At 51.3% G+C, this 24,592-nt stretch overlaps 2 protein-coding genes across 4 annotated transcripts in view; both read left to right on the forward strand.

Annotated features, from left to right (window-relative positions):
- DAPK2 (death associated protein kinase 2) overlaps window positions 1-10,685 on the forward strand; it is a 122,383-nt gene extending 111,698 nt beyond the window's left edge. For all 3 annotated transcript variants that reach the window (XM_049706192.1, XM_049706191.1, XM_049706193.1), the window contains 5 exons: window positions 836-884; window positions 1,597-1,623; window positions 4,523-4,675; window positions 5,755-5,800; window positions 7,164-10,685. In XM_049706192.1, coding sequence (XP_049562149.1) covers window positions 836-884; window positions 1,597-1,623; window positions 4,523-4,675; window positions 5,755-5,800; window positions 7,164-7,754 — 866 coding nt within the window. In that variant the 3' untranslated portion in view covers window positions 7,755-10,685. The remainder of the gene's footprint in view (window positions 1-835; window positions 885-1,596; window positions 1,624-4,522; window positions 4,676-5,754; window positions 5,801-7,163) is intronic.
- A 1,402-nt stretch (window positions 10,686-12,087) lies between these two features.
- On the forward strand, window positions 12,088-21,611 carry LOC125963549 (death-associated protein kinase 2-like). The gene is made up of 4 exons (XM_049706206.1): window positions 12,088-12,105; window positions 18,080-18,169; window positions 18,278-18,361; window positions 20,921-21,611. The coding sequence occupies exons 1-4, from the start codon at window positions 12,103-12,105 to the stop codon at window positions 20,999-21,001; spliced, it is 258 nt and encodes an 85-aa protein (XP_049562163.1). The 5' UTR covers window positions 12,088-12,102; the 3' UTR covers window positions 21,002-21,611.
- The last annotated feature ends 2,981 nt before the right edge of the window (window positions 21,612-24,592 follow it).

Below are 24,592 nucleotides of genomic sequence, written 5' to 3' on the forward strand. Positions count from 1 at the left end.
GACCGGGGCACAAACCCGTGTCCCCTGCATCGGCAGGCGGACTCTCAACCACTATGCCACCAGGGCAGCCCCTCATCACTAAGCTTTTTTAAAGAGTCATCTGCACCCTTATCTCCACTGCCCACACTCAGAACTCTCTGGGCACTGCAGTGAGTGTGAAATTCAACACTTGCTTCCCAGGGCTTATGGGCTTGATCACCAGGCACCATTGGGTCCTCTTCTGTCCCAGGTAGAGTCTTCTTTCCTAGACTCTGCACCTTCTCCTGGTCGTGGCAGCATTCGCACGGCTCCTGTTTCCACCTGTGTGATGGCTCTGGCCCACCCCACCCCCACCTCCAATACCCAGCCCCTTCCTGGACACCTTCCTCTGGATGCCCCTCGGGCGCCACAGGCTCATCACCTCAGTGGCCACCAGAACGTCCTCCTGCTCCTCAGGTGGGACTTGCCCTCTTTCAGACAGACTCAGAGGAGCGTGGATTCCCTCTCTGCCTCCTCTTCTCCTCCATCGCCTTCCAGGGCTGACCTGACTGGTTTCCAGTGGAGAGTTCTCAAGCAGGTTTTGTTCTAGGCCCCATGGTCCCCTCCCGCATCTTCCTCTCCCCACCCTCCTCTTCCTTTTCCAGGAGTCCCTTTGTCCCGTCTTCCTCACCTTCAGGATACAAGGCAGCTCCCTTCCTCAGAATCCTTAGAGCCAGATTAACCCCATCGGCCTCTCTGATTCTCCTTAGTGAGGGTTCAGGATGGAAACATTTGGCAACAGATTCCCTCAAATTCCTTACGATCCTCTCTTCTCATTTTCATACCCCTGCTGACTCTTCAACATGGCTTCTTTCAGCTCCAGAAATTGTGAACTATGAGCCCCTGGGCCTGGAGGCTGACATGTGGTAAGTTGTACAGGCCGCCCAGGTGGCCCAGACCCCGGCTCTGGCTGACATCCCCCTTGACCGTGAAAACCTCTTCCTTCACACTGACCTTTCAGAGCCCCTGGCTCTTCTGGGTGTGCTGGACGTGCGGCCAGTTAGCACACGGCCGAGGCAGAGAACGAGGGGAGAGGTGAGGCTGGAGGTGCAGGCTCACCTGAGGCCTGCTGCAGCCACGATAAAGACGATAGTGACGGTAGCTCATTCCGCCAGGCAGCCAGGTGATTACCGGGAGCCTCATGTTCTAGGTGCTGTGCTGGGCCGGGGGGACCGCGGTGATGGCTTCTCTGCACAGATGGGGCTCATTTCACGGGAGCCACGCTCTACAGTTGGCGAAGCAGCTTGATCACGTGGTTTTCTAAAATCCTCCCAGTGGTCCTGTGAGGTAGTTCTCAGTATCCTCATTTTAAGAGGAGAAAGAGGCTCAGAGGTGATCATCGCAGCCTGCACGTGCAGGAAGTACCTGATCTTGAACCTGGGTCCTTGGACTCAACGTCCAGGGCTTGATGACTCCAAAGAAGTCGCTGCTGCTGAAGAGTGGGGTGGGGAGGGGCGTGGGGCTTGAGATGGCATCCAGGGGCTGCCGTGAAAGGGCCCTCAGAACCGCGTGGGGAGTCCCTTGCTGGTCTGGGATGACAGCCACGCAGCCCTGACGCAACGGTTCTTTGTTTTACAGGAGCATTGGCGTCATCACCTACATCCTGTGAGTATCCCCGATCCCGGGGCTCTGACCCAGCTCAGATCCAGGGGGGAGCTGGAGGGATGAGAGGGGGCAGGCAGACAGACAGACTGACATTTCCCGAGTGCCCACCACGACCAGATGTGTTAGAGCCACACAGCAAACCTGAGGCTAAGTGCTCTCAGCTCCATTTCATACATTTGACCCTGGGCTTGAGGTTGGGCAGGAACCCAGGAGAGCAGCCTGCAGCCCTCCATCCTGCACAGACGGTGTCTGCATCCCTCCTGTGGTCGGGGGTCCACCACTCAGCCTCACCCGGACCCAGGTTTCCTGTGAAAATGTCAGTTTTCACTCCGAAGCCTTGGGACAGCCCTCAAGCTGCCATGCCCTTCCTGACCCTGCCTCTTCTTTCTTTGCCTTTCCCCTGCCTTTCTCAAGATCCCTTTTCCTCTCACATTCTCTCTCTTCCCTTTTCCCCAGAGTCTCTCTTTCCTGCCACTGAAGTATTAAGTGCTTAAGCAGAGATTTCCTGCATCGGGTAGTGGACCTGTCACTTTCCATCTCTGTGGCCTGGGGCAGAGACTGAATCTCTGGGCCTGTTTTTCTCATCAGAAAAGTAGGAATCACAAACTTCCTGCCATGGGTGTGTTGTGAGGGTTAAATAAGCCGACGTGCAAACTTCCCGGCACTGCTCAGACACAGACTCGGCTGATTACTTGGTGTTCACCAGTACTTCCCAACTGTTTCCTCTCACAGCACTCCTGGAAAATGGTATTTTTTATGGCACTCTGGGTAAGAGGCAGCCCACGTCAGAGGGGATGAAGGATGGGGCACCAGCACTCAACTCTCTCAACATCCCTGTAAAGCATCCCTCTGGCTCCCCTTGGACTGGGAGCTCTGTGCGATGTGGTAGACACCTCCCGCCACCCCCCACCCCGCCTATCCTGTCCCCCGAGCTGCAGCAGCGGGTCTCAACCCTGGCTGCACGTCAGACCTTTCAATATCTACTGTGGCCCAGGCCCCACTCCAGATCTATGAAATCAGAATCGCTAGGAGCGGGGTCTAGGCATCAGTATTTTTTAAAAGCCCTGGAGGAATCTGAAGGAGGAATTTGCAGAGAGAGAGAATTTGCTGCATTGCTGTATAGTTCCAGACTAGAGCCAGAATATTCAGATGTTGACTCTTGACACCTTGATATCTTCAGAACTCTGGTTTCCATATTAAAAGAGTATGGAATTCCAGTGTCTCCAGGGCACACAATCTTCTTGTAGCTCATTGAATTCCGTACAGGTTATTGGCTGCCTGCTCCATGGTGGGCACTGTGCCAGGCACTCAGGATACTACCTGAAGGAGAATCTGTCCTGCTTGCCTGGAGCTCCCTGTGTGTGTGGGAGACACCGGACAGCGCACTCTTACCCAGTGGGACCAAGGTTATCCTTTAGGTATGAACATGGCTTTGTGAGACACAGATGGGAGAGCCACTGGTTTGCTGGGACTGCAGAAGGTTTAATGGGAGAGGGGGAGGGGGAGACAGAGAAGAGCAAGAGATTGATTTGAACTGGGCTGGAAGGAATGAGATGAATTCTCCTGGTGGAAAGGGAAGGAAGGGCTGTCCCAGCCGAGGAAGGGAGCGGTGAGCTTGGCAAGTGTGGTGAAATATATGGAGCGTGTGGACCAACTTCTGATGCCTTGCTCAGGAGTTCAGATGTGATTCTATAGGAAACAGGGAGTCATAGAGGGTTCTTTGTGTGCTAACAATGACAATAATAATGACCATCGATTCCAGAGTTCTTAGTATGGGCCAGGACTGCACGGAACAGTCTCTATATAGTTATTCTTCAACATTTTATATATACTTATTCACAACAGTCATGTGAGGTGGAGACTTTTCTTTTCTTCAGGTTACAGTTGAGGAAACTGCAGCTCAGGGAGGTTGAGTAACTCTCCTAGGTTCATATGTGAGTGGCAGAGCTGGGATTCAAATCCAGGATTGAAATATCAGATTTTTTTTTCCAGGGTACCTTGCTTTCACTATCCCAAGAAAGTGTCAGTGGAGATAGGGGTGACCTTTAAGAGGTATTTAGGAGATGGAACCAATAGAAATGGTGAGGGAACCATTCTATTCCTCTATGGTGAGGAAGAGTCAAAGATTCCTCACCTCTATGGTTCCTTCCTCTATGGTGAGGAAGAGTCAAAGATGCTGTGTTTCTAGCTTGGGTACATTCAGGAAGTGACGTCATTAATCGAGGCAGGGAGCACATGGAGGGTTAGGGTAGGGCACAGGGACCTCTGGGACAGTGGCACATCTGGATCATGAGTCAGGAGACAGTAGATTCAGGAGTCACTACTGGAACAACGCATTCCCCACAGACCCTGCAGGGGAACATCACTCACCCTTCCAGTCCCTAACGGCCCATCTATTGCCATACCTCTCAGGCTTTGCTCAAGCTGCTCCCTTAGCCTAGAAGACCCTCCAGCTCCTTCTGTGACTGCTGACAACCTCTTCATTCTTCAGGACACAACTGGTGCAAATGTCAGCTCTCCCATGAAGCCTGCTCTGGGCCTCCCCTCTGTCCTGTGCTCCCACAGCCCTTTTTCTGGCCTTCTGTTTTATTCTGTGCTCTGCTGGAGATTATGAAGAGCCAGGTCTCTGTATTTGTCTCCCCTCCCCTTTCGAGTCCCTTGAAGACACGGTTTCTCTCTATCACAGGTACTTCTCTCTGTCACAGGAGCTCCATAAAGTGTATTCAATTGGACTCATTTGAAGAGTTGCTGACTGGTCCCCCCGCCCCCCAGAGGGGGCAGCAGGGTTGCGGGGAGCCTCCCATGCCCACGCAGCAGTACGAGTCAGGGTTCCCGGAGTCCGTCACCCCCACTTGCATCTACTTTCCCACAGTCATGTGTGTCCTCTCTGTGTGCCCAGCCTCAGTGGAGCATCCCCTTTTCTGGGAGACACAAAGCAGGAAACACTGGCAAATATCACAGCAGTGAGTTACAACTTTGATGAGGAGTTCTTCAGCCAGACCAGCGAGCTGGCCAAGGACTTCATTCGGAAGCTTCTGGTTAAAGAGACCCGGTAAGAGAACAGAGGAGGGCACTGGCTTCTCAGGTACTGACCCTCTCCTGCCACCTCTCCCAAAGCCGTGTCCGTCTGTCCCTGCTTTGCCATGGGCTATCATCGACCATTGTGGTCTAATCTGGGCAGGTGCTGAGGAGTGTGGACTGGTCAAGACTTGGCATTCATCTTGTTTCCTCAAGTCGTTCTGGTTTCTTTTCCTGCTGAAATGCAAATAACTCTGTGTGTGTGTGTGTGTGTGTGTGTGTGTGTGTGTGTGTGTGTGTGTGTGTGTGTGTGTGTGTGTGTGTGTAGAAGTCAACCTGGGTTTCTCTAGGGCTCATTATCTTTTGCGGTCTGTCCCAAAGGCACCTGGAACTAGGATTCAAAAAGGAAAGTGGCAGGGTTCTCAAGTCAGTTCAGGATGGGAGTGGGCGGAAGTGGACCCAGAGGGGTCAGAACAGTGGGAGAATAGGAGCCCTGCTAATCCCACACCTTCTGCAGGGCCCAGGGTGAGCCCCATGGCTGTGCGATCAAAGAAGGAGATGGGCAGGGGCTTATAGGGTGCTGGGTACCCAGAGCACGGCCTAGATGAGGCAGGGGTGAGGTCCACAGACTTTAGAAGACCATATCCTCTTGGTCCCACAGATTCTAGAGAGGGGCAGAGCGGGGTCCTCTAAAGTGCAGGGGCCCAATTTCCCTATTGAAGATCAGTGCAAGGTGGGATGGGATCACCCTACATGGGTACAGAGCAGGGAAGGGCAGAGAGTGGATCTGGGAGGCAAACAGAAAAACAGAGACCAAAGGTTTTGCGGTGGAGAGCATTTATGACTCTTCCATAGTGTGGTGTCGGCCCCTTCAACTCTGGGACCAAAGATGAGGGTTTATGTGATGTCATTTTATTGAGGTGTCTTCCTGGACCACTTTCTCTGGAATGCAGAGAATGCAGCCAGTTCCCCATCCACCTCTGCATCCCTTATTATTCTAGTTTGATGGCAGTGGTTGAAGAATGCCAAAAAGGAGGTCTAAGAGGAGTGAGAATGGAGACTGTTGCTCTCAGCTTCTCATGGACCATCACTGTTTTCTGATCCTCGTTGCAGGAAACGACTCACGATCCAAGAGGCTCTCAGACACCCCTGGATCACGGTAAGGGCACAGTGGTGAGTTCCAGCGAGCAGTTCCCTGCTCTGTCGCCAGGGCTGCCTGGGGCGGCCGGATGCAGGGGACCTATGGAAAGGCCTTTGCTTGAAACACTGACCCTCAAGCACAGACGAAAGCTAGTTGGGGGCTTCCAAGGGTCTGGACTTGTTCAAATAGGTCTACAAGTTTAAGTTTCTATTTCACGTGTTCAGGTGACTTATGAAATGAAACCTTCACAAATGTCAGTTGAACTCCTTGTTCTTTGGGCCCATCTTACACAGGGTTCTTTGTCAGAGGACACGTCCCTGTCATTCTCAAAGCAGAAATCAGGACTCCTCAGTTGTAGAGAGAGATCAGTGACAGTTAAAAACCTCAACTTTGTAACCGGGGCTCCTTGTTTCTGACTTTCGAAGTTCTGAGTAAAGGATGACACTCAAACCGGTCACCGGCTTCCTCAGGCCCCTGGAGACTTCAGGGAATGGGGCTCTGAGGTGGAGGCCTGCTGGGAGAGAGAGGCAGCCACTCCTTAGGGCAGTTCCATTCTCTCTGGGGAGGGTGGGGACACAAAGGTGACTCCCTGCCTAACCCGCCTTGGTACTGGGCTTCCAGCTGCTGGGTTTTCAGAGGGCCTTGCAGTCTAGGCACAGTAAAGTGCCAGTGAAAAGCACTTCGGCGGGATAGGGATCAGGAGGGTGGGATTCTGGCCCTAGTTCTGCTGACTGATGAGATGTGTGCTCCCAGGGATGTCACCAGACTTCCCATTCACTGAAATTGTTAGACGGGAGAGCTGGCGAGAATGATCTGAGGGTGCAGATGAGAAGGGGCAGAGGCCCACGGGAGATGGAGAGCAGGGGGGGCTGGAGTGCTCTGGAGAAGGCCAGGTTCATCTGCTTGTTGAAGGATGGGGAAGGCCAGGGGCCCTCCAGGTTTGGGCCCAGACCACCGAGCTAGGGAGTCTGGTGGGCTGCCTCCTAGCTCAGCTTGCCGAGTGTTGCCAAGGCCCAGGGAGCCCCCAGCTTCCCCCCCTCAGCCGTGGCCTTGTATGCTTCCGCCCTTGAGTGGATGCCTGCAGAGTCCTGGCTCTAGCCTGCTTGTCTGTGCGAGCACCCTTAAATGCTGTGCGTGTGGAGACCCTCTCTAATGGCCATGGACCACCCTGCCCTGAGATGAGTGTGCAGGCAGCACCCGTCCTCCTCGACCTGACCTTTCTTACGGTCTGTGTGGGTGATCCTCCCGCCCTGGTCCTCCCGTGGCCTGGCGCATGCAGTGAATGCAAAGAGGCTGCTCGTGTGCCATCTGCCTGCACCTTGGACTGCCCTTGGAGCGGACGTCAAAGTAACTCTGGCCCTTCTGTCTAAACACCCCCTAGTCCAAAGGAGAGATCAGAACCCCTGAACAGCGCAAGGCAGAGCCCGCCCAGCTGAAGACCGAGCGCCTGAGAGAGTACACCCTCAAATGCCACTCAAGCATGCCCCCCGACAACACCTACGTCAACTTCGAGCGTTTTGCCTGTGTGGTCGAGGACGTGGCTCGGGTGGACCAGGGATGCCGGGCCCTGGCGGGGGCCCGTGACACCATCCAGGACGATGTGGAGACCTTGGTCTCCATCTACAATGAGAAGGAGGCTTGGTACCGGGAGGAGAGTGAGAGAGCCCGGCACGACCTGTCCCAGCTCAGGTACGAGTTCCGCAAAGTAGAGTCCTCGAAGAAGCTCCTGCGAGAGGACATCCGGGCCACGGGGTCCCGCCTCGGGAGCACAGCCAGGAAACTGGACCATCTGCAGGCGCAGTTTGAAGCCCTGGGGCAGGAGCTCTTGGCAGACTTACAGTGGCTCCAGGAACTGGTGGGCGGCTTCCAGCTGGAGAGTGGGAGCACGGACAGCCCCGGCTCCGTGTGTTGCCAGGACTCTAGTGAGTGCCTAGGGGAGCTGCTCAACAGATCATGCAGTGAGGAAGTCTAGGCCAGCTTGAAGCTCTGAGCACCAGAATCGAGTCAGGAGTGCATCCTGGATGGTTTGCTGAAGCCCGTTCCCGACTGCCCTGCCAGGGCATCGACTAGAATTCTCCTGCAGGGGTGTGTGTCTGTAGCATAGCCTTCCACCCTCTTCCCCGAATGCAGAATCACGGAGGGGCTAGCTAGTTACCCATTCTGTACCTCCTCTCACCAGCCTGGTTTTCTGGGAGGGTGGCTGGCAGGGCAGCTAAGCTGTTAAAACGATTGAGGATGAACACCCGTCAGTGTACCCTCCTACAGAGGGAGGACAGCTGGCCCTGGAGAGATACTTGATAACTGATTTGTGATAATGGGTTTGTTCACATCTCGCTTCCCGCCTCGTAGATTGCAGGTCTTGGGTAATATTCTAGTTAACTAGGGATAACAGTCAGTTGGCTTGGTGCTTTCCTGCTGCTGAAGGAGGGATTCTGAATGCACAGAGAAAAGATTACTTTTCATTTATTATTGACTTTTCACTGACCAAGCATTTATGGCTTTGATTCTTAAAGGAACCCGTGAGACAGGAAGGTAGGTGGTATTATGATTGTTGTTACTGTCATTTCCATGTAACTGAAGAGGAAATTGACCTCCAGAGGGAAAATGACTGAGGTTCATTCATAGCTAGTTGATACGCATGCAACAGAAACCCAGGATGCCCGACTTTAAGATGAAGTATATGGGAAGAAATAGGCTTTACTGTAAAAATCCACATTAATATTAAAGTTCAGATCCCAGAGGTAAAGTAAACATTTTCATGTATTTTGCCAAGTCAGGTGGAAGCCTTATGCCTTCAGGCAGTTGTCCTAAGAAGTGTGTCCTAGAAGGCACGCAGTTTATCGTTCCCATCCAGCTGTGTCCCTGTGTGAAGATCACCTGCAGAATAGGAGGTAAGGGGCAGCATCTCGCCCTTCTCCACTTCCCGCCTCTGGCTAAGGGCTCCAATCTCGTGTTGGGAATGAAGGCCAGAAAGGACTCAACAAGCAGTTTCCTTTTCTCATGTCCCGAAGGTCTGAAGAGGGTGGACATTAAGATTGGGGAGCCCAAGGCTCAGTGCTCCCTTCCTGACCTCAAGCTGTGCGCACCCCTCCCTGAGGACTGGATCATCTTGTCTCCCTTTTCCCGGAGGAGGGGCCAGCCAACTAGCTCACAGAGAAAGAGTGTGGAGTGTGGGCCCAGTGCTGTGCTAGAAGCTTGGGGGTGAGGGAACAGATCGTATCATTTCAAAGTGCCTTCACAGACTCACAAACCCCCCGTCAGATAGGTGGGGTAGGTGTTATTCCCAATTTGGAGCTGAGGAAACAGAGAGGATGTGATTTGCCCAAGGTCACAATAGTGGCAAAAGTGGAGACTTTCTGATGATGTCCGTCGCTCCTTCTGCTTCCCCTAACTACCCCAGTCTCCAAGAGTTTACTCTCTGCTGTGGGGCAGGTTACACCAAGACACACCCATCTATGCATTCACAAAGAATTTCTAAGCACCTATCTACTGCCAGGCATTCAGCCTGGCCCCAGGGATACAATGTTGAGTGAAAACAGGCATGTTTCCTGCCCTCACGAAGTTTGCAGTCCAGTAACGGATTCCAACATTCATCAAGAACATTCTGCAAAGGTAGAACTGCAGCTGGGACCTATGCAATGAGAGAGAAGGATGCAGCACTGCAGGAGTCTGCAGTGGGGGATGATCTAGTCAGGGAAGGCATCCCTGAGGTGGTGACGCTGGAGCTGAGATCAGCTAAGCAAACCAGGGAGAAGGTAGTGCTCCCCACAGAGCTGTCATGCCAGGACTCTGTGCTGGGAGGGGGCCTGGGAGCTGAAATTGCTCAGACAGAAAGAAAGCTGGAGGGGAGAGAATAGAGTATGGTGTGGATGGGGCCGGAGAGAAGACAGGACCAGCAGGGCTTTGCCGTATTAAAGAGCTCTGCCTTCACCCCAAGAGTCATGGGGAGCCATGATGGGCGCCAGGCAGTCAACAGCCTGAGGTGCTGGTGGGGGCAGGGATGCCCAGTGAGCAGCACAGATGGGGAGTGGTTTAGGATGAGGCATGAGATTGTGATCCCATGAAACCATTTCTTTAAAATCCTACCTCTAATTCTATTCGCATGCTGGATCGCTTCAAATATCATATATGACATTTGTAACAGAAACTTTTTTCATCCACTGTAAGAAAGCATATTTTCGTCAAATGTAAATGCATCTTTATGACGCCAAAATAAAGAAAAAAAAGCCCAGGATGGGAAGTCCAATAGGAGATTCCACATACAAAGCTGGGACACCCTCACTGAAAGGGTAAATGGGAAATAAAGCCACCAGGCAGGAAGGGGAGGCAAGGGAACGTGTGTGTCTCAACCTTGACACTGGGTAGAGGGATGGAAAAATCCTCCACTGAGAATAGGAGTCCCAGGTCCATGGTACTCGTGCAGGTTTGCTTTCTGTATTTGCACAATCAGTGGGATCCAAAAGAACCTCAAAACAAGCGAATAAACAAAACAACAACAACAACAAAACAAAAACAAAAGAACCTCGAGCAGAGAATCTAACATCAAACAGTTTGAGGCTGGGTGGCCCCAATGGCTGGCAGAATCAGTGTGGTCATCTTCCGGAACACCTGCCTTCACTTCAGACCGACAGTAAGGATATGATGCCACTGTTTGGGAGTTAAGTCCTGATTTCAGAGATCCAAAAATGTGCATCTTGGAATCAATGGAAGATGGCAAAGGCCTGTTCCCTAAACCCTGTCTGGAAGAACTGATACAAAAGACCCATCTACGAGCTCTCCAAGAATTTTCCTGCCCTGTTACAGGACATGACATACCCATTTGGCATAAGGCACTGCAAAGATGAAAGGTCCCTTTGGCCAAGTCAACAGGTTTCCTAAGGAAAGGAAGCCCCTGACTGAGCAACTCAGGGCAAACTTTCTTGTGAAGGTCGAAATAAAATGCAATAAAGTAGTAAGATGTGGATGATGATTTGAATTAAGGAGACTGGGAAAAGGGAGAGAGAAGTGGTTATTTTAGAATCCTGGCATCAGCTTCACACTGTCCATACTGGTGGGTCCACCCGACACCCTCTTTTTACAGGATTTTACAGGACAGGATTTGTCTAGAGTCCCCCAGCTAGTCAGCCCCAGAGCTGGGGTCAGAACCCTAAGTGGTTTTCCTCGCAGTAGTGGAATCGTCTTCTCTGTGTTCATGTCCAGTCGTGGGTAACAACTTGTCATTTAGATGTTTTATGAACAGACTCTTTTATGTACTAAGAGTTTCCAAAGACAAAATGAAGTGAAGTGAAAAATGCCCCCCAAGTCTTTCAGGGAAATCAGAGGAGACTGTGACCTTCCTCTGTCACCTGGCTGGTCCAACTCCCATCACCCTTTGGCAGCAGAACCTGATGCCAAGGGGAGCCCAAGGAAGCCTGTGGAATGCCCAGCCAGAGGACCTGCTAGATTCCTCCCGACACGCCCACAGCTGGCATTTTAACAGAGACATGAAGGACAGGGCAGGGCAGGGCCGATGGTGGCGGGATGGGATGTTTCGTTGGTACCTAGACGGACGAAGACCTGGGGGACGCCGCTCTGTGGGCTGACCCATCTACCGTCACAGAGGATCCTTTCATTCACCAGGCGGTGAATGAAAGGTCAGCCTCTGTGCTCTGGGCAAATGCCATCCTGGGGAGCGCAGGATGAGTGTGTGACATCTTCCTGAATAGCGATTCCCAAGGAGGCTGGAGAGTCGGTGCCTGGGGAAGGCAGCAGTCTGTCCCTGCTCTGAGGCAGAGGCATGCCGCACACGATTACCCTTTTGCGTGGGGCAGGGTGGAGATGGCGTGATAACGTGGTAACCGGTGATTCTGCAGATGCAGGGTGCTGGCAGTGAAGGGATGGAACAGAGTAACAATGGTAGGAGAAGCCAGAGTCTCCTCTGCGAACCACTTCCCCGTACCAGCCACCCACCTCTCCAGGTGATCTTGAAGGTGGCGACTTCCCACCTCACTCCATCAGGCAGGACTGTGGGCCCTTGTGGGAGGTGGCTGGGTGCTCAGCTCCCACCCCCACTGGCAGCCTCTGTACATGTCTATGGAACTGAATGGCCTTTTCTGCTTTGTCTGTGAAACTCTTGGCCTGTGGAGAAGATTCTTTGCCCCTGGAGAGGAGACCCAGCAGTGGGCATATTTGAGGAGCAGAAGAGGCCAGTTCATTGGACAAACACTGACTGTGCTCTGGCTCTGGAGGGAGGTGACAGATAAGGACAAGACAACCCCTGAATAGAAGACTCACTGTCTGGGACAGATGGGGCCCCAACCAACTGGGAGGTGAGGAAGGCCATGGTGAGTGAGAAAACAGGGGTACCAAATATTCCAGAAAACAGGAGGGAGACGAACTCTGACTGAGGAAGGGTAAGAGGGGTGGCAGAGGGCAGAAACATTCTCGGGGGGGTGGGGTCTTGCCCCCAACACTCCCCTCCAAGCTGTAGCCTTGTGGGGAAGGTACCAGGCAGAATTTGGAGGGATATGGGGATGAGCCCAGCTTGGTGTCAGGAACCTGGAGCTGTGAAATGGAGATTAAAGGGAAGGAGGTTACAGAGATTTAAAAGAGGGAGACTTTCTGTTTTTAACTTTTTGTTATGGGGGATTTTCAAAACTTGCACAAAAGTATTGAGAATGGCAGAGTGAATTCCACGTACCCGTTACCCAGCTTTGAAGTAATTTAAAGCAAACTTCAGACTGTACCTCATAAATTCTTCAGCAGGAATCTCTGATAGGGAGTTTCTTTTTCCTATGCCCCTGCGCCATTATCACACCTGACAAAATCAAGAATCATTACTTATTATCATCTGGATACACATTCTGGAGTCACATGCCCCTGCTTTTCTTTTCTTTTCTTTTTCCTGTATCGGCAGGCGGACTCTCAACCACTGCACCACCAGGGAAGCCCACCCCTGCTTTTCTTAAGGGTGTCCTGTTATACGCGGTTTGTTCAACTCAGGATCCAAACGCAGACCGCACATGGCAGTTGGATGTTATGTCTCTCAAGTCTCTTCAGTACAGGAGGGAGAGCTTTTGAAGCTTTTCCTGGGGATGAAAACTTGCTCAGAAAACTGAAGGTCCCGGGGAGAAGATTAAAAGTGAGAGTGTCTCTATGCTGAGACCTAACTCAGAAAAGTAAGGCTGGGTTAGGCAAGGAAAGGGACATTCTTACCTCTTTCCATTGGCTTGTTCAGTGTAGGGACAACCTGCAGGAACACAGCCTCTCTGCAGCTCTCCCCACCCAGGCATAAGGAGGTAGAGACTCAGGCCCCTATAAGCCTCACGTGCTCCTTTCCTGGTTAAACAGGGAGGTAAGGCCAGCAGGGCCCAGGCTCCAGCCAGCAAAAGGAAGAGGCGGAGATGCCACGTACAGAGAGATGCCACTAAGGGAGATGAAGGAGCGAGGCTCAGAGAGACAGTCCTGGGCACGAGAGGAAAGTGGGTGCTCATGTGTCCATGGCTTTCAGCAGAGGATGGGGCTGGAGTAGTGACTCAGATGGAGGTTCGAAAAGTTGCAAACTGTTGGCAGTTTGTAGAGGAGGCCTGATGTTTATTTATTTATGATGTTATTTTATTTTTTTAATAGATCTTTATTGGAGTATAGTTGCTTCACAATACTGTGTTAGTTTCTGTTGCACAACAAAGTGAATCAGCCATATGCATACACATGTCCCCATACCCCCTCCCTCTTGCGTCTCCCTCCCACCCTCCCTATCCCACCCCTCTGGGTCATCGCATAGCACCGAGCCCATCTCCCTGTGCTGTGCCGCTGCTTCCCAGCAGCCAACTATTTTACATTCGGTAGCGTCTATATGTCGATGCTACTCTCACTTCGCCCCAGCTTCGCCCTCCCACCCCATGTCCTCAAGTCCATTCTCTGTGTCTACCTCTTTATTCCTGCCCTGCAACTAGGTTCATCAGTACCATTTTTTTTTAGATTCCATATATATGCATTAGCATACGGTATTTGTTTTTCTCTTTCTGACTTACTTCACTCTGTATGACAGACTCTAGGTCCATCCACCTCACTACAAATAACTCAATTTCGTTTATTTTTATGGAGGCCTGGTATTTAGAGAAAGTCTTTGGAGTGCCTCTTCTGGAAAGCCAGGGTCTGTCTTTATGCCTGGGAGGAGGGCTGCTGCTTCATCTCCCTGCTCTGTGGATGTCGGTGCTGCCTAGCTCTCCCCAATGGACTTTTTCAGAGACACTTGCATCTGCATGAACAAAACCTGACTTGAGCCACAGCGTTCTGTCTTCTTTTCTCCCTTCCCAACATTGTTCTGAGACACCAAACATGCTCCTAGGAGCCTGGTCAAAATCGCCCACACTCTCTGGTATCGCTGAAGGACCACAAGGCTGGAAGGTGGGCACTGTTTGTCTGCAGAAAGGGGAGGGTCAGGAGAAGGCGGAACAAGCTCTGTTGCCTCTCACACCCTGAATTTAATCCAAAGTGTTGGTGCCACATTTCCTTCTGGGAACTGATCTCACTGCAGAATTTATGTCTCTCTGCCTTCATGCCTAGATGACCACAGTGTCAGCACTTGGTGAGCCTCTTAGCAACCAACAAGGCCCATTGATTGGGAAAGGCCAGCCTGACAGGTTTATAGCCTCTTCCTCAGAGTTCATGCTGTTTTGTGTAGCATATAGACAGGGCCCTAGAAGTAACTGCATCACCTCCCATGAATGGCCTCTGGGAATGGTCCAATGTGATATTTTAGTTGGGCATCTCTGCTCAGTGGCTGGCACTGCTGGACCAGTTGGAAGGTGGGATTCTCACTAACAGGACTCCCCGAGCCTGCCTGTCAGCCTTCCATACGTGGGGTTTAGCCATCTCTCGCCTCACAAGGGTGTCAATCAGTAAGTAGACAAAAAGAGGTCCCTTCACTCCCAGAGTCTACTAATTCCAGCTCATCAAACTGTCCAAGTGAAGTGCAAGAGTGTCCCTTGCAAGGGTTCGACTTGAAGGTGAATTGCAGACATTTGTGAAGTTAGAGGTAGAAATGTTCTGTGGGCTGGGAAGGCAGGATGCCAGTCACCTTGGGAAGGAGAGACTAGTTGCTGAGAGGTATGGGGAGGTGGAATTAACAACAAATGAATAAATATGGAATAAAATGTCAGGTAGTGACAGGTGCTGTGAAGAACTGGGGCAGAGGCACTGTGAGTTGCATGGGGCAGCTGGGTGCTATTTTATACAGGGTGGTCAAGGAAGGCCTCCTGAGGAGGTGACATTCGAGCAAAGACTAGAACAAGATGACAAAGTAAATACAGTAAGACCCGGAGACCTTGGGTTCCTGGACCAGCAAGCAGACCCATGCCATGAAAGCCACAGGGACAGGAAGGAGATGGGGAGAAAGTCAGGTTACAGAGGGACCCAGATGATACAGGGCTTGGGGTTCTTGGTGAGCCTGTTGGGTTCTATTGAGAGTGCTCAGAAGCTGCTGGAAGGTTTTTTTTTTTTTTTTTGCGGTACGCAGGCCTCTCACTCTTGTGGCCTCTCCCGTTTCGGAGCACAGGCTCCGGACGCGCAGGCCCAGCGGCCATGGCTCACGGGCCCAGCCACTCCGCGGCATGCGGGATCCTCCCAGACCGGGGCACGAACCCGTGTCCCCTGCATCGGCAGGCGGACTCGCAACCACCGCGCCACCAGGGAAGCCCTGCTGGAAGGTTTTGATGCCAGGAAAAGGCAGGCTCAGCACAGATCAGTTGCCCTGTGTCCTCTTTTGCATCTCTCTTCCAGGTGGGACCTAAAGCCAGGGCTGGGCTTGCGGAGGAGGTGAGAGGCGGTTAAGGAAAGGGCTGGGAGAGCAAGACATGGCCTGATGGGCCCCTCAGAGCCCCCATCCTTTTCTCTTCTCTCTCCTCTCTACCTTCCTCCTTTTCCTCCTCTCTCCCCTCCTGCACTCTTTGGCCCAAACCACCGTGTCCCATTTTTGGGGAGTGAATAGCCCCTGGCTCTCTCGTCTCCCCTCCATGTCAAGGTTGCGTGCACTCTCCTCCCTGCTCCCTGACCTCCCCAGGACTCTGCCTCTCACCTCGCTGATTCCCAGGCAGAGCTGTGGGGAGTCATGGTGTCATGACAGCCTCCCGTGGTCTCACGGCTGGGCTGATGCAGGTGCCTGGGCCTCTCGCCGGTGGGGATGAGCAGGTCCTGGGACTTCGTTCTGGTTTGATTCTGCAGCAGCTCAGGGAAACAGTTTATCCGTACAGCTCTTCAGCACCCACTGTCTTATGCTCTGCATCAGGAGTGGGTAGTGAGGAAACATTGACAAAAACATGAAGAAAGTTCTTCCTGTTGTTGTCCACTAATGGGATGACTCCACTGCAGAGCTGACCGAGAGACGGGTTAAGTATAATAAAGGAGCACACATGTTTTGGTCATGTTGGGAGAGAGAGAGTGTTTCTTGGAAGTTATCTTGGAAGAGGTCATGTCTGAATTGGGCTTTGAAACACACAGAGGCCGTCCTGGAGGAGGGAGATTGGGTAAACAGGGAAGGGGCCTCCTGCCAGAAGATGTCAGGTCCAGAGCAGTGTGGGCCGGCCATATGCACTGGCTTCCACTGGCACCTGGCGCCATGATGAAAAATAAACAGGCATGGAGGTGTGCTTGCGGTGTGGTTAGGAGACAAGACCGGCATCAGGAATCAATGAGTGACCTCACTCAGCGGTCACTGAGGTGCCAGAGGAGGCACTGCTGTGAGGAGGCTATCAGAGCAGAGAGAAGAATAGAGCTGGATGGGACCTTGTGGATCGCCCCGGGCAGTTCGTTTCCTTGAGTCACGGAGTCCTTTAAGAATCATTGGAAGCTATTGACTCTTCTCAGAGGAAATGTATGTCTGTACCTATACACTAAGTTTTTTTTTTTAATTGAGCTATAATTCACATACTATAAAATTCACCGTTTGAAACTGTATAATGCAGTGCTTTTTAGTATATTCACAAGGTTATACAACCATCATTACTATCTAATTCCAGGACATTTTCATCACCCCAGAAAGAAACTTCACAGCCTTTCATAGATAGTCATTCCGCATTCTCCCCTCTTTCCACCCCTGGCAACTGCTAATCTACTTTCTGTCTCTGTGGATTTGCCTATTCTGGACATTCTATGTAATTAGAATCATACACTATGTGGCCTCTTGTGTCTGGCATCTTTCACTTATGATACTGTTTTCAAGGTTTATCCATGTTGTACTATGTATTAGTACTTCATTCTTTCCATGAATGGAGTTTCCATTCAGTTCTTCCATGGTATGGATATACCACATTTTGTTTGTCCATTCATCAGTTGATGCACGTTTAGGTCCTCTCCACCTTTTGTCTATTATGAGTAATGCTGCTATGAACATTTGTGTACAAGTTTATGCACTAAAATTTGCAGAGCATTTCAGGAGGTTCACAGAACCCCTGAAACCCATCTCTTGATTTCTCAATCTAGGAAAACCTTGTTTTACGAAGAGGCAGGAATTCATGAGGGAATGGACTCCTCACATTGGAGTCCATTAAATATGTCCAGTTTTTTTGGTATATCAATTACATCGCAATAAAGCTATTATAAAAATAAAATAATTTATAAAAAGATGGAATGGAGAAGACAGGAAGGCTATCAATAATATATTACTATTTATTGAGCAACTCTAAGCTAAGCACTTTACATCCCCATTTACTTAATCCTAAACAACCCTGTGACACAATGTTATTTATTATCCCCATATTACAGATGAGAAAACTGAGGCTCAGAGAAGCCATGCCAGGTTTCTTGGAGAAGTCAGGGTTTAAGCTAAGCCTTGACTACCAAGCAGTGAAAGGCAACTACACATCCCATCTCCTCTCGACCCCCATCAAAGCCCCTATTTCCTTACATTTATTTTTGAGTGGAGTACTAATGCCCGTCTGCTAACGAGGCATCCATTTTGCTAGGCCCAGAACTGGCCCAGTGCACAGGGGGCATCGTGGGCTGCTGTACGATGACCCTTCCCCAGAGTGACCCATGGTTGAAGGACCTGCCTCCTGCGCTTCCCCTTCGGGGAGGTAGGGGCTGAGCCTCCAGCCCAGCCAGTGTGCACATCTGGCTGTGGTAATAATAGTGCAGGGGTGCCGAGGGCATCTCCGGAACAGCTGGGACTTCTGGAGCCGTTGCCCTCAGCGTGAGGTTCCTCTGCGTGCCCTGCCCAGCAGGGAGGCCCCGGGGTCAGGCTAAGGGTGGCATGAGGTCAGGGGCCCTGCTGCCATCCGAAGCCCAGCGTCAGCCGCCATGCTCTGCTTTGTCTCCCAGCCTGTGGACAACCAGCAAGCCCTGGTGCGCAGGGAGTCCCTGGTCAACCTGGAGAACTTCAAGAAGCAGTATGTCCGCAGGCGGTGGAAGGTGGGTCAGGGCTTAGGGGTGGGGGCGGGGGCCAGGTGGGCCCCTGGTTCCCTCCAGGGTCTCGGTGCACATCCTCACCTGGCGGTTCCTCTCCTCCCCCTCCCTCAGCTCTCCTTCAGCATCGTCTCCTTGTGTAACCACCTCACCCGCTCCCTGATGAAGAAGGTGCAGCTCAGGCAGAATGAGGACCTGGTGGGTAAATGCAATGCCCTCTGATTGGGTGGAACTCTGGGTGTGGCCTGGAGCTGGGGGAAGGGGGCGGGGAGAGGAGGTGGGGCTGAACTGTTTCTGGCAGGCTCTGCACAGTGATCTGTGTTCGGGGGGGACCACTGGGGTAGTGCTGGGAGGGGGCGCTCCAAGGGGGCAGCATGAGCCTCTGGAGGACCTCGAATCCTTTCCTGGTGGGCTTTCGAAGGGACTGCTGTTGCCACTCCACAGCCCCAGCCTTCCCCTGAGGATCTGTAGCCTGCCAGGGACCGTGGGAACAGTGGACAATGAGACTGCCCGGGGGGCAATCCAAAATCAATTCCTGACGATCCAAGGATCTGCTTTAGAATGAAAGCTTTACATTCATTTGCCGATTTTTCCCATTTCTGTTTTGCTTTAGTTTGTCAATAATAATAAAAACAATAATATTTAGATGATATCTTATATTTGATTAGCTTGTTGCAGTTTTACGTACATCTAAAATGAGAGACTTACAAAATAATATAGTAGTCAAGAGCATGGCCTCTGGAGCCAGACTGCTAGGATTCAAATCTTCCACTTACTGTGAGACCTTGAGGAAATTACTTAACCTCTCTGTGCCAAAATGTCATCATTTGTAAAATGGGGTTAACAATAGGTCCTACCTCACAGGGTAGTCATGAGGATTAAATGATGACATATTCTCAGAGCCTGGCATTTTAAGTGCTCAATACTTATTAGCAGCTATTATTGTTGTTTAAAATCCTCTGGTAGACTGTAAAATGCAGTGCTGGTGCTACGAAATGCAGTGTTAGTATTGCAGCTGGTCGAGGTTCCCTGACAGACCCTCCCCACTGCTCACCGAGTGTGGTGAGGGCCCCAGGAGGGTCTAGGATGACACAGGTCGGGACAGAAGGTGACTGCCTGCTCAGGGAGAGGCTGGAAGGCGGCAGCCTGAGGTGAATGGGCCGTCAGCCCTGGGCAGCCTCAGGGCGCACAGCACTTAGGCTGCATTGCAGGACCTGGCACAGCCCCTGTGCTCCCTGCCACCAGCCTGAGCCCTTCTTGATTCTCACTCTTGTCCGGAACTTGAGGATTTATGGCTCCAGAGACCCAAAACAACCGTGTGGCTTTGGCCAAGCCATGTCCCTTCTCTGGCTGCCTTCCTCATCTGCTGTAAAAGGGGACTGGACTTGCTCCCTCTGAAAATCCCTGTTAATCACAGGCAAACTGTTCTCCAGCTGTCTTTTGTATTGTATGGCCCTGACTCATGCTCGAAAGTTTCTATTCAGCAGAGCTCGAGTTATTTTTATTGTTATAGCCGGGCTTGGTCCAGGATGTATTTGGCTAAAGTTGATCTTGACCTTGGATTGCCAGCTGGCTCAGGCCAGGGGAAGGAGAGAGGTCCCTGGGTAGGCACATGGCTGACAGCGGGTATGCCTTTCAGGCCGAGTTGCCCTGGTACAGTGCTGGCCATTGGGAAAGAGGAACAGAGAGTAACTGAAAAGCGTATAAAACTCTTTCCTAATTTTTGTCCTTGTGCAGACATTTAAAATAACCCTCTTTTTTACTCAAACAGTCAGCACCTGATATCAGCTCGATGGCTCACCCTACATGTGGAAAAGGAATGAGTCCCAGGGGACTTCCCTGGTGGTCCCGTGGTTAAGACTCTGGGCTTCCGCTGCAGGGGGCCGGGGTTCGATCCCTGGTCAGGGAATTAAGATCCCTGCGTGCTGCATGGCGTGGCCAAAGAATTAAAAAAAAGAAAAAGGAATGGGTTCCAGACATCTATTATTCAGTTTTCCAAAAGGCATTTTCCTTAAAAAAGAAAAGATACGTCCTTTTGTTTAGGAAGCATTAAAATTGAACGTCTGACAATAGATTTTTTTTTTTATGACTTGCATTGTCTTTCTGAATTAGGACTTTGTTTAATAGTTTTAATAATTTAATTAGATGCATGTGTCGTGAATGAAAAAGGCACGGTGACCACCAGGTTGGCTGCTCCACGCTGGCTTAGCCATGTAGGAGCTGACGGACTGCACTTTACTCTTTTTCTCGTTCATAAAAATGGAGCACGGAAGCCATTTCCCTGGAAAGACTACATGGCAGGGCTGGCTAAAGGCGCAGCTTAAGCCAGTCAAAGAAGAGCGGGGGGAGGTGGCCTTCGGAGTCTGGGGAGATCCCTGTGGCTATCCCTCCCCCGTTCTCTCTAGGCTGAGTTCAGGAGACCCACCAGCCCACAGACCAACTATCCAAGTGGTCTTGATTATGTGGCAGCCACAAAGGACACCGGATATAATTTTCATTATTATTAAAATTTGGCCTCTTCTGGTACCTGATTTTCCCTAGATGCTCTGCTCTGCCTGTATTCCTTCCTCCTGGGAAGGTGGCCTCAAGGCAGTTGGTCTGGCCCCATTTCAGAGCAATAGGCTTCCCCTCAATGTCCATCTCCCTGGTTTACAGGCCCATGACCCAGGTGTATCAGCTCAGGTTACCTAGCACAACCCCATTCCTGGCACCTTCTGACCCTCTTGCCCTGGGTCTCTCTTTTTTTCTTTCTTCCAGAGGAATTGTGAGAGTGACACAGAGGAGGACATCGCCAAAAGGAAAGCCCTCCACCCCCGGAGGAGGAGCAGTACCTCCTAACTGGCCAGGCTCAAGGTGGCCACCACGGAGGCCTGGGCCCCGCAGGGCTCCTTTCTATGCAGACTCTTGGACCCCGCTTGTCGCCAGCACCCAGGCATTCTGCATCCCTGAGCACTTTGCAAGAGAGATGGGCATGCAGGATTCAGAAGCATTTGCAGGGGAGCCAGGAGACCCTGGGAGCTGTGGCTGTCACCTCCTGGGAATGCAGGAGACTCCAGCATTCCCAAAGCTCTTAATTCTCCACAAAATGGGCTTTCACCTGCTGCCAACCTCAGAACCTGGGATGGGGATGTGGACCTAAGAAAATTATGCAAATGACCATCATCATCATGGGTGAAGGTCAGATTCAGGCAGCGTTCCTCACAGGATGAGGGAGTTCAGAACCAGCCTGGTCAAAACTGACACCAGGAAGACAGAGGCCTCCCCCATGGGAACAAGATAAGAAGTGAAATGAATCTTGGGGTGTGAGGGACCAATCCTGTGACCTCCCAGAACCCACGTGGAGTCCACGTGTCATGCTGGCCAACATATCAGACCTTCTAAAGCAGCCCATTTTCAGCCCACTGTGTTGTAATTTTTTTCACTTTTATTAAACTTCTGGTTTACCTGATGCTCGGCTTCTTTTAGAACTCTCCCGATCTGATTTTCTTTAGCTCAGGTGCCTATGACTGTCGGGGAGCACCTGGGGTGCTGAGTGGATAGCACCTCCGAGGGTCACACTGAACCACCCGTTCTGGACTGCAGGGTGCCTACCTTCTACATCCTTCCCTAAAGGAAGGATGTAGCCCAAGAAAATCAGCCCAGGTACCAGCATATAATGCCTGTGCTCACTCCGCTACGACGACAGTCACCCCTGCTGGTGTGGACTGAGTTGTGTCTCCCAACCTCTGGTACCACTGAGTATTTGGAGACAGGTCTTCAAAGAGGTCATTAAGGTAAAATGAGGTCACTGAGGTAGACCCTAATCCAATAGGACTGGTGTCCTTATAAGAAGAGAGATCAGGACGCACAGGACCATATGCAGAGACAGTGAGAAAGCGACCATCTACAAGCTAAAGAGAGAGGCCTCAGAAGAAGCCAACCCTGCCAAGACTCAATCTCAGACCTCCGGCCTCCAGAACCATGAGAAAATTAATTTCTGTTGTTTAAGCCACCCAGACTGTGCTTCTGTGTTGAGGCCGCTCCAGAGAACTAATACACCTGCCAACGATGGCCAAGATAGGGGCAGGGGGCTTTATGAAGATGTGGTTGGAGAAGGTCAAAGAGGGACCTACAGGGAGAAAGGAGAGGAAGAAAAAGATGGATTACCTGGACCCTTGAGTGAAGATGGCAAGAGAACTTTGACAACATAGAAATCTGAGCCCTGCTTTCCAGGCCAAAAGAATGGTGGTGCTGAGCAGAAACCCAAGAGAAGACCCTTGGAAGCCGGAAGTAAAGAGGGTCAGGGTGAGGCACCAAGGCTGAGAAAGTACATGGGAAGAGGTGGGAAAAAGGGAGAGAAGTTGTGGAAGGTGAGTGAGGGAAAGTGTGCCAGGAAGGAAAGAGGGGAAGAAAATAAGGGTGGAAAGGAAAGGGCACGGAGAGAATGGGAGGCATCCTTTCCCTTTGTCAGCAGCAAGTTTTAAGCACGTTGTGTGAGAGAGTGGGCCCAGCGGCCCTCATCCAGGGAATGATCTAGGGCAAAATGGCCCCACAGAAACAGAAAGGCAGCCCAGTTTCAGAAAAGCTTCCAGCCAGAAATGGAGCGGCCTGCAAGCTTGTTGAAGAAAGCTCTGCCGTTGCCTTGGACGTCCCAGTTCTCAGGAGGGTCCAGCTCTGTGCCTCCCTCCAGCCTCTGGAGGATAGCCGAGGCTGAGAACTGCTAACTGTGTTCAGGGCCCCTGGGTCATGGCTGTGGCTGGTCACGTAGATCAGCAGGGAATGTTCTAGAACAAGGGCTCCTGGGCCCTCCTAGGAAGTAAAACGTGGTAGCGAGTAGGCGGCTGCCCTCCTGCTAGGAAAGAGGGCAGTGAATGGCTTTGACAAACCCAGTCTTGAGTTTGCAATCATGACCAAAGGGTAAGCCTTTTGGAACTTGTCTGGCCCAACCACTGCACTGTACTGAAGAGGAAACTGAAGCCAAGAGAGAGGAAGTGACTAGTTGTGCTTCACACAGCAGATTCGTGAACATGTCTGACAAAAGCCCAGACTTCCTGACTCCTAGTACTGTGTTCATTTCTTCAGCTTGATAACTGTGGGAGACCTTTCAGGAAGTGGATGGACACTTTGCTTTGCGTCATTTTAAACATGCTCTCATCGGTCCTTTACTGTTGCCTGCCCTGTCATTCATTTCTGGAAACGGGAGAAATGGTCACACTTGCTTCTTTCCATCTTTGCGAAGGGCACAGCCCCTGAGTGGGGATAGCTCGGCAGCCAACCTCCATGGGCTGCAAGTCAGTCAGTGAACCGATATATATTGGGCTCCCACTGTATGCCTAGGACTGTTCCAGATGCCAGGGTTAGAACAATGAACAGGACAGACTTGATAACTTCCCCTACGGGGGTCTACATTCTGTAAAGTCCTGGGAATCCAGGACTCCATCCTACTTACAGGCTGCTCCTCCCTGCTCCTTCTCATCCAGAAGACATAAAGCCCTGTTGGCTGGGTCCCCCTCAGCGCAGCTCTCTGGGGTTTGAAGGCACCCGCTGGGGTTCCCAAATCCCTCAGGAAGCACAGGGCCAGGCAGTGGGCAGAGAGGAGCCTTTGAAGATGTGCATCGTTTGAGGATGACTTTGACACCTAGCAGCCTGAAGCCAAGCATCTGTGCCAATCCCATACAGGGCCCCAGTCCCTGTAGCCTCTCGGCTGGCAGAGGGCTGGTGCCCTCCAGGTGTGAGGAAGTGTGGAACAGCTGGCCCAGGGGAACTAGGTGTTCTGGGTTAGTTCTGAAGAAGGCTGTGTTGACTAGCTGACACTTCAGGAGACCACAGTGTGCCCTGAGGCGAATGGAACATTTCCAGTGATGAGCTCAGTTAAAAGACAGTCTTCAAAGAGTCTGAAGGTGCCCTGCCCCCGAGTGTTTGCCTGTATGTTTGCAGGATGCTGCATTAATATTTCACAAAGGCACATATAAATATTTCAGTGCTCTGCATTTTAATGTCAATCTCACTGGTTTTCCTGACTCCAGATCTTGGATTTCATTTGCCTTTTCCACTAGCCTATTTATTTGCCGAAAACCTTATTTTGGAAGCAGGCGAAGAAGGCCATACCATAAGAGGTGAACCACAAAATCTCTATGAACGGAAAGTAGGTATGTGTGAAAAGAGCTTAATTGAGGACTGGGATATCACAAGGAATTTCATCTGGCACAGGCTTATCGAACTTTCCAGCTGGTTCACAACTTGATGTCATCCTGACATTGTTCTGTTCACCGTTGCTGCACCCCAAAGAATAATTGTTCCTTGGTGGGCTGCTGAGAGAATCCCACTCTAAGCAGACCTTAATAGGCTTAGGGATTGGAGCCATCGAAGAGCTGTAAACAATGGTTAATTCACATTTCAAAAAGCAGAAACACAGTTGCTGACCTCTCATTAATAGTTTCTATTTTTCCC

The sequence above is a fragment of the Orcinus orca genome, chromosome 2 (assembly GCF_937001465.1).
Source record: "Orcinus orca chromosome 2, mOrcOrc1.1, whole genome shotgun sequence".
Taxonomy (NCBI): Eukaryota; Metazoa; Chordata; class Mammalia; order Artiodactyla; family Delphinidae; genus Orcinus; species Orcinus orca.

Excerpts from the sequence above, each read along its gene's own strand:
- LOC125963549 (XM_049706206.1), top strand. Across the intron at positions 18,170-18,277 it reads ATGTCCGCAGGCGGTGGAAG|CTCTCCTTCAGCATCGTCTC; the intron begins GTGGGTCAGGGC and ends CCCCTCCCTCAG. Across the intron at positions 18,362-20,920 it reads TCAGGCAGAATGAGGACCTG|AGGAATTGTGAGAGTGACAC; the intron begins GTGGGTAAATGC and ends TCTTTCTTCCAG.